Here is a 9440-nt window from a genome sequence, read left to right as displayed (position 1 = left end):
AACCATCATCTAAATGGTAATCTGCATGCACATTTTAGTTGATTTTATGTTGAATCAACATCAGGAATCGAACACTGATTTAATTTATTAATTGGATTATACTGAATCATATTAGGAATCAATATTGATCCTGATCATCCAACAACCTAATGGTAATCTGCATGTACATTTTAAATTATGTATGCTGATATACTGTAAGGCTACATCTTGTTCAAAATTACCTTACATTTCCCAAAATGTGAAAATATAAAAATAAAGACAGACAATATGATTTGAATCTTCACATTTATTGAACCAAGGCATTTAGACCTGCGTTGAACTGCTTTAACCATTGTTTTTATGCTTTAACAGATGAAATATAGAACATATACAAGATTGTAGATCTGCTATTTATGAAAGAAATCGTGAAAATGTCTGCAAGCATTTGGATATTTTGACCCGATTCTGTGAATGTCTTCTAAATGATAGATCTGCTATTTTTGAAAAATCGTAAACATTTGTTCAAATCTTTGAATATATATTTTTCAAAGGAAACTTTTGTAACTGAAATCTGTTTCTGGGGGTCCCTGGAAAGATATTTTTCTAGGTGGGGGTCTGCGTCCAAATACATGTGATTTTGGGGGTCCTTGACATGGAAAAATTTGAGAACCACAGATTTGGAAGAAGTATTTAGAAGACAGAATCGGGGACAAAATATTAATTTTCACGATTTTTTTTGGGTTGTTTTTTATAAAAAGAAAAGAAAAAAAGGTCCAAGTTCAAACGCAAAACGCTGTCCCGGTCTAGATGGGTTAAAGAAAAGAAAAAATGGTTGAAGTTCAAACGCAAAACGCTGTCCCGGTTGTAATGGGTTAATCCCTTCAGGGAGGGAGGGAACCTGCAGAGGTGCCACCTGCATCCAGATCCGGTCCCTGCTGCTCCAGAGCATTCCTCGGGATGCCTCCCTGACGGCCAGGCGCAAACTGCAGCCAAGACTTGACCGTCTTTTCATAGTTCAACTGGGTTAATTTTCGGTCCGATCGTTGAGCAGCAGCTGAAAGATAAGATAACAAGAAAGCACATGGGATTTAAACACTCAATTTTGTATACATATAAAACACAAAGACACTTAATCTGCAGCAGCCAGTGCGGGTTGGCTAAAAGACTGGACTGGAATTTGAAATGAGCATCTAAAGCATTGCATACACTTTCACCAGCACCTGACTCCAACCTAAACTTTTTTTAAATATTAATTTAGGAAATTGTGCTCAACTAGTCAACAGGAGATTCTGGTTAAATCAGTCTAAATGCACACATCCGAGTTGAAATCTGAGTTGAAATCTGATTTGAAACCACCTCCAGAGGTGGTTCGAAATCAGATTTAACTCGCACATACAGCACAATAGGCAGGTCGCACTCTGGAGCCCTGTGCCTGCCACAGTCTGTGTAGACAGAGTTTACAGCTGATCAACTGGTTATGAGGGGAGGGGAGGGGCCCTTGGCAGCCTCCTTGCTCTCTGCAAATTTTACTTGGAGGCTATTTATTCCGAATGTATCATATTTTTAAGTTTAATTGTTATAGCACGCCCGTCCCCCGAAATAAAAGCCCTAAAAACACAACACAGTAAGACAGACATGTGTATACATTGTCACAAGATACCCCAAGATATATATCTATACAGGCATGCAAACAGCCCGAGGTGAAAAAGGTGACAACATGTTGTTTTCTTTCGGGTCAGGTGTCACACAATTGCCCTATTTGAGTTCAAAAAGGTGACTGTAGCTGAAAAGTGACACTTTTGCATGTCTGTATACAGGTGGACTATAGGTGGTCTATGGGTGGTATACGGGTGGTATACAGGTGGTATACAGGTGGTATACAGGTGGACTATAGGTGGTCTCTAGGTGGTATACAGGTGGTCTATAGGTGGTCTATGGGTGGTATACGGGTGGCATACAGGTGGACTATAGGTGGTCTCTAGGTGGTATACAGGTGGTCTATAGGTGGTCTACAGGTGGTCTCTAGGTGGTCTCTAGGTGGTATACGGGTGGTCTATAGGTGGTATACAGGTGGTATACAGGTGGTATACAGGTGGTCTACAGGTGGTATACAGGTGGACTATAGGTGGTCTATGGGTGGTCTATGGGTGGTGTATGGGTGGTATACAGGTGGTATACAGGTGGTCTCTAGGTGGTCTCTAGGTGGTCTCTGGGTGGTATACGGGTGGTCTATGGGTGGTATACGGGTGGTATACGGGTGGTCTATGGGTGGTCTATGGGTGGTCTCTGGGTGGTCTATGGGTGGTCTATGGGTGGTCTATGGGTGGTCTATGGGTGGTCTATGGGTGGTATACAGGTGGTCTATAGGTGGTATACAGGTGGTATACAGGTGGTCTATAGGTGGTCTATGGGTGGTATACAGGTGGACTATAGGTGGTCTCTAGGTGGTATACAGGTGGTCTCTAGGTGGTATACGGGTGGACTATAGGTGGTCTCTAGGTGGTATACGGGTGGACTATAGGTGGTCTCTAGGTGGTCTATGGGTGGTATACGGGTGGTCTATAGGTGGTATACAGGTGGACTATAGGTGGTATACGGGTGGACTATAGGTGGTCTCTAGGTGGTATACGGGTGGACTATAGGTGGTCTCGAGGTGGTCTATGGGTGGTATACGGGTGGTCTCTAGGTGGTATACAGGTGGACTATAGGTGGTATACGGGTGGTCTATAGGTGGTATACAGGTGGTCTATAGGTGGTATACAGGTGGTCTATAGGTGGTATACAGGTGGTATACAGGTGGTATACAGGTGGTCTCTAGGTGGTATACAGGTGGTATACAGGTGGTCTATAGGTGGTATACAGGTGGTATACAGGTGGTCTATGGGTGGTATACGGGTGGTCTATGGGTGGTATACAGGTGGTATACGGGTGGTATACAGGTGGACTCTAGGTGGTCTCTAGGTGGACTCTAGGTGGACTCTAGGTGGTCTCTAGGTGGTCTACGGGTGGTCTACGGGTGGTATACAGGTGGTCTATAGGTGGTCTCTAGGTGGTCTCTGGGTGGTATACAGGTGGTCTATAGGTGGTATACAGGTGGTATACAGGTGGTCTATAGGTGGTCTATGGGTGGTATACGGGTGGTATACAGGTGGACTATAGGTGGTCTCTAGGTGGTATACAGGTGGTCTCTAGGTGGTATACGGGTGGACTATAGGTGGTCTCTAGGTGGTATACGGGTGGACTATAGGTGGTCTCTAGGTGGTCTATGGGTGGTATACGGGTGGTATACAGGTGGTCTATAGGTGGTACACAGGTGGACTATAGGTGGTATACGGGTGGTCTATAGGTGGTATACAGGTGGTATACAGGTGGTCTACAGGTGGTCTATAGGTGGTCTATGGGTGGTATACGGGTGGTATACAGGTGGACTAAAGGTGGTCTCTAGGTGGTATACAGGTGGTCTCTAGGTGGTATACGGGTGGACTATAGGTGGTCTCTAGGTGGTATACAGGTGGTCTCTAGGTGGTATACGGGTGGACTATAGGTGGTCTCTAGGTGGTATACGGGTGGACTATAGGTGGTCTCTAGGTGGTATACAGGTGGTCTCTAGGTGGTATACGGGTGGACTATAGGTGGTCTCTAGGTGGTATACGGGTGGACTATAGGTGGTCTCTAGGTGGTCTATGGGTGGTATACGGGTGGTATACAGGTGGTCTATAGGTGGTATACAGGTGGACTATAGGTGGTATACGGGTGGTATACAGGTGGTCTATAGGTGGTCTATGGGTGGTATACGGGTGGTATACAGGTGGTATACAGGTGGACTATAGGTGGTCTCTAGGTGGTATACAGGTGGTATACAGGTGGTCTACAGGTGGTCTCTAGGTGGTCTCTAGGTGGTGTACGGGTGGTCTATAGGTGGTATACGGGTGGTATACAGGTGGTGGTATACAGGTGGTCTAGAGGTGGTATACAGGTGGACTATAGGTGGTCTATAGGTGGACTATAGGTGGTCTATGGGTGGTCTACGGGTGGTATACAGGTGGTCTATAGGTGGTCTACGGGTGGTATACGGGTGGTATACGGGTGGTATACAGGTGGTATACAGGTGGTCTATAGGTGGTCTATGGGTGGTATACAGGTGGTCTACAGGTGGTCTACAGGTGGTATACAGGTGGTCTCTAGGTGGTCTCTAGGTGGTCTCTAGGTGGTATACGGGTGGTCTATGGGTGGTATACAGGTGGTCTATGGGTGGTCTCTAGGTGGTATACAGGTGGTATACGGGTGGTATCTGTCCTTTGCATAATCCTGCAAGGTCATCAAGGCTAGGAGGGCAAGTGCTACGGGCTGAGGTGGAGTCTGAAGAGGTGAGTCTATGGGTGGTATACGGGTGGTATACAGGTGGTCTCTAGGTGGTATACGGGTGGACTATAGGTGGTCTCTAGGTGGTCTATGGGTGGTATACGGGTGGTCTATAGGTGGTATACAGGTGGACTATAGGTGGTATACAGGTGGTATACAGGTGGTCTATAGGTGGTCTATGGGTGGTATACAGGTGGTATACACAGGCATGCAAACAGCCCGAGGTGAAATAGGTGACAACATGTTGTTTTCTTTCGGGTCAGGTGTCACACAATTGCCCTATTTGAGTTCAAAAAGGTGACTGTAGCTGAAAAGTGACACTTTTGCATGTCTGTCTATAAGTGGTTACCAACTCCACTGACTGGCCATCTATAACACTACTCTGAGGAACTAGTGGTGTGACAAATACTTACTGAACAGTGCCTCTTCGCCTCATCCAGTTTGTTCTTCCCCTCTGGGATGACACCATGCTTTCCGTATACGACGGCATTGCGGCACTCCTCATGGGTGAAGAACACCTCGAACAAGGCGTGGAATAGCCTCTTGCAGTCCTTCCTGGCACGCTGGTGTATGGCTGCCAGCTGCACAGATGAAATCATCTGTCCACAGCCTGTGAATAGAGAGCGAGCAATTAACAAACTGCATTTTAAGACATCAGCTACATTGACCCCTTTCTGCGCTCAGTGCACCATGAAAACAGACAACTGTGACCTTCTGAAAACTTCACTATCTAGTTGCAGCTCACAACACGGATCACTCGCTACCAAGAACGTCAGGTTCAGTGTGAAATGTATGGCAAACGTATACATCCATACCTGGATATAGCTCCTGCTGCCCGAGACTGGACACTCCAGACTCTAGGTCACCGACCAGGGTGATAAAGCCCTTCAGTGCGTCTAGTTTCTCAGAGCCTAGAACAAAGACAAAAAAATCTGAGTCTACTGAGTGTATTTGTAAAACAATAAGATTGAGTACTGTTCTACAAAGCTCTACAGTATATTCTGATAGCAGTCATTGATGAGTATTTGTTCAGTAGCAGGGGTCGATCTCCCCAGCTCTTCAGTAAACAGAAAACAAAATGAGTGCAATAAATCAATGGTTATTATAACCGTAACAATCAAAATTAAAGTGTCTGCATTAAATTGATGGTTATTCAAAGCTAAACAATCAAAGTGCCTGCATTAATCCAGTGGTTATTCTAATCTTAACAATCACTAACTCCATCAGTTTTTGAGAGATTGTATTTTGGGTTTTAGGGATTTATGTCCAAGTGAGAGAAGAACTCTTTGAATAAAATCAAAGGTGTTCTTCATTGATTTGGGGTACTCCAAATTCAGTGCGTAAATCAGTCCAAACAGTAGGCAGATGGCATGTGGGAGACTTTGAAGGTCATCACTGTTGTACCTTCCAAGACGATGCATGATAGTGAAGAGTCCAAGTGCAGTGAGTGAGGAGAAGCCGGGCTGTCTTCAGGAACCACGGTCAGGATCCCAATGGAGAGGTGGGACATGTCTGGAAGGTCATCGGTGTCCTAACAACCACAATTACATGTCAAATGTCGCCTTTTTATATGGTAGAAAACACAATACACACCCACTAAGGGGAAGTAAAATTCTGGAATGACTATATTCAATAGAAAGAACAGACTGTAAATACTGTACACGCATAAATAATTAACAGATCAATTAATGATTTAAGTACATCTAGACAGCTGTAAACATTCTGTCTGCTTGAAAGTAGAGTTGTTATCCCAAGATCTATTATGACCAGATAGTGTATCACGTTGTTAAACATAGCCATGTCCTGAACTAAACAGTTGTCATGTTGGCACCATTTTCAAATAGTATAGCAAACTTATTTACCAAGAGTATCAGTGAAGTGTTGATGTTGTTTGAAGAGAAACAGTCTAACATTGATGTGTTAGACTGCAGACTAGCAAGGCAAGGTGGAGGGAACAGTGGAAAGCAGCAGAACCATCTAGGCTTCACAACTACATCGAGGATCCCACAGATGTCCCTGGCCAGCACCTGCCCCGTAAGCAGTGGACAACCCTCAACCGCCTGAGGACAAGCGTGGGACGCTTCGGTGAAGCAATGCAACAGTGGGGCCTCTCGGACAGTGCCCACTGTGAACCTGGAGACCCCCTAAAGACTGTGGAACACATCATGACCAGCTGCCCGAAACACCGCCCACCACATGGCGACCTAGGCCTGATGAACCTGGATGACGAGACGCTGGACTGGCTTGCTGCAACGGAGCTGAGGATCTGATGACATACGCAAGAAGAAGAAGATTGATGTGTTAGACTTTAATTAATTAGTTATAGGAAATATTAGTAGATCCCCTCATAAAGACAAGTGAATGTGTACAGATACCTGTGTCTATAGATAAATGACATTTGTTTTATCATTTAGTTTTTGAAAGCATAGTGGGAGAATGCCATTAAATGCAATCAGATACAAGTTTTAATTATCATGAATAGGGCAGTCTATGGAGGGATGACTTTGTATCTTAGAAACTTAACAGTGGAGGTACAGCTGATAAGGAGAAAGTGGAGCAGGATTAGTCACACATTCAGGAGAAACAAAACAGCAATAATTAAACATTAACATGGAACGCACCAGGCAAACGGAGCAGAGGAAGACCCAAAAACACCTGGAGAAGGAGCACAGATTTAACATAGGTTTAACATAGGTTACTGCATCCAAATAGCTCTAATGAGGTGAATGCCAGTGTAACACTTTTTTCTGCCCAGTGTGATGTGGTATTTCTTTACTGTTTGGTTAGGATTTATAATGGTAAATTATGTTTTTTAAATTGCGTGGTTCTGGCATGGCTTCCATGTTTAAAGCGATAGTGCTTAAAAGGGCAAGACCACTTTGGTAGAGGTTTGTGTTGTGTATTTACCTTGCCATGATGTAACTCCAAAGGAGGACAAGAAATCAAAAATAATTGCTCCATTGATTAGAAATTGATCATTCAAAATATGCTCCTCATTGACTTACATTGTACGCTGAAACAGCTCTCAAAGTCACTATTTTAGCACATAAACAAACACAATCAAAGCTAATTCAGACAATATAGAACATCACCAAACCCAGTACTGTTTATTTTTTGAATAAAAATGTCAACTTCCTGCTGATTTTACTATTTGAAGATCCGGATCCACAGATCCAGTCGGGGTTTTCTTCTTAATAAAAATAGTAAAATCAACAGGTTGTGAGCTTGTAGATTGGCGATTTTTTTAAGCAACGCTGTTGTACGACAAAAGTATAAAATAGGGCTAAAGTACTTAATCAGACTTATTGATTTACTAATTATAAACATCACTTGGATACAATTATATTTTAATCGTGTGTAAATATGTTTCTACCAAAGACTAGTTTCAAAATTTGCGAGTCAGGCCTGCCTTATAGCTATGGATCACGAGCGTCATGGATAAACTGCAAACTAGTGTTTGCACTTTCTCCATTTATAGCCCGTACATCCACATAAACGTTCAGATTCCAAATATAAAGTGCTGACCTCATGGCCACGAATGTTACAAGTATGTACGGACCCTCAGATGTACACGTATCTTCCGTATTGTTCAATAAAAAGCATTTTAATCCGATCGGTGGCCATTTTCTTAGGTTTTTCGCCATATGCTAACTGTGACCCTATCGGTTGGGAAGTGTATTGCACTCTACATACGTTATAACTCTATGAGGAAATGGCCATCGATCGGATGAAAATGCTTTTTATTAAACAATACGGAAAATACGGGTACTTCTGAGATACCATATATAATTGTAACATCCGTGGCCATGGGTTAAGCACTTTATATTTGAAATCTGAACGTTTATTTAGATGTAAGGACCGTAAAGTTGAAAGTGCAAACACCAGGTTGAAGTTTCGTCATGACTATCATATCATATATGACAGTCATGTTTCAGGGCTATACTCGGGCAAATACACGCCACGGTCATGAACTAACAAGTTGGACAACATTTTAATTCCATAAACTAATTCAATTTACCTGTTATAGTAGATTAGAAGCATGGAAACATCCATGTCTGTAAGGTTCGCTCCTCCTGAGCCGTTAGTTCGACTTCCTGCAGCTCCCCGGTCCGTCTGAGTGTGTGTTCAAAACGGATAAGCTCCGCCTCCGCCTAACCCCTTTATAATGTTGACGCAATGTTGGGTCAGTGGTTCTCAACCTGTGGATCGGGACCAGCCAGGGGTCCCCACATGATTTTTTTTTCTGGGGGGGGGGGGGGGTCCCCAGATGACAGTGAAGGGACAATTTAAGTAACCTTTTTAATAAATGAAAAAGTAAAAATATAGCAAATAAAAAGACCATTGCTGCATCAAGAGTAATCAACAAACTATACAAAAAAAAATTTGTCAAACATTGGCCAAATTCTCAAATAATATAAGAAAGAGGCAAACAGCCGATCTGCAAGTTGTGAGCTTGTAGATCGGCTGAAGTTGAAGGATAAAATTAATAATGATAATAATAACTGATATTAATGATGATGTTCACATCATGTAAAAACAATTAACATTTTTGTGCCTTTTGTTTTTTAACCTGTTGTTTTTTAACCTGATTTCCAAAAATGTAAAGTGTGCTATAAATAAAATGTATTATTATTATTTTTTTATTATTATTATTATTATTATTATTACTATTATTATGTATACTTTACATTACTGAGAATGTCTGCAGGTGGCACATCTCTGTGCAGTGTCTGAGCTCTGCCGTGTAAAGGGTGAAGAGAAGGGAGGCCAGCACAGTCCCCTGGGGGACTCTTGTGCTGCAGGTCACAGTGTCAGATGTAAAGTCCCTCAACCTGACGTATTGTGGTCTGTCAGTGAGGTAGTCCATGATCCAGGACACAAGGTGTGGGCCAACATGCATGCTGTTCAGTTTGTCTTTCAGAAGGGGAAGGAGGGGGGGGGGGGGCTGTATGGTGTTAAAGGCGCTTCGAAAATCAAAAAATAATATCCTCACAGCACCACTTTCCTTGTCCAGGTATGTAGTCGAAGCTATTGAGGTCTGAATTAAAATCCCTGTATAAGGTCGCAGGCACCCCAACTTTAAGCTGGTTCCCTAGGCC

The 9440-nt window shown here is 43.1% G+C and overlaps 1 protein-coding gene across 3 annotated transcripts; it reads right to left on the bottom strand.

The window, feature by feature from the left end:
* Nucleotides 1-277: 277 nt before the first annotated feature.
* LOC308083579 (uncharacterized protein) lies at nt 278-8463 on the bottom strand. 3 transcript variants are annotated; one of them, XM_080425895.1, is made up of 7 exons: nt 8360-8463; nt 6963-6996; nt 6204-6607; nt 5746-5872; nt 5157-5252; nt 4755-4951; nt 278-1033 (listed from the first exon to the last, which is right to left on the bottom strand). In XM_080425895.1, the coding sequence occupies exons 3-7, from the start codon at nt 6252-6254 to the stop codon at nt 1004-1006; spliced, it is 501 nt and encodes a 166-aa protein (XP_080282021.1). In that variant the 5' UTR covers nt 6255-6607; nt 6963-6996; nt 8360-8463; the 3' UTR covers nt 278-1003. The 3 variants fall into 3 exon arrangements, with proteins under 3 accessions (XP_080282021.1, XP_080282019.1, XP_080282020.1); XM_080425893.1 differs by lacking the exon at nt 278-1033 and having other exon boundaries at nt 4615-4951; XM_080425894.1 differs by lacking the exons at nt 278-1033; nt 6963-6996 and having other exon boundaries at nt 4615-4951; nt 8360-8459.
* Nucleotides 8464-9440: the final 977 nt, after the last annotated feature.

Source organism: Gymnoscopelus braueri (assembly GCF_963280865.1).
Source record: "Gymnoscopelus braueri genome assembly, chromosome: 1".
Classification (NCBI taxonomy): domain Eukaryota; kingdom Metazoa; phylum Chordata; class Actinopteri; order Myctophiformes; family Myctophidae; genus Gymnoscopelus; species Gymnoscopelus braueri.
Note: the sequence above shows the minus strand (reverse complement) of the source record. Positions and strands in the feature narration are given on the sequence as shown.

Excerpts from the sequence above, each read along its gene's own strand:
- LOC308083579 (XM_080425893.1), bottom strand. The coding sequence starts at position 6,254 with ATGTTAGACTGTTTCTCTTCAAACAACATCAACACTTCACTGATACTC. Across the intron at positions 5,873-6,203 it reads ACACTTCACTGATACTCTTG|GACACCGATGACCTTCCAGA; the intron begins GTAAATAAGTTT and ends TGTGGTTGTTAG. Across the intron at positions 5,253-5,745 it reads ATCATGCATCGTCTTGGAAG|GCTCTGAGAAACTAGACGCA; the intron begins GTACAACAGTGA and ends TCTTTGTTCTAG.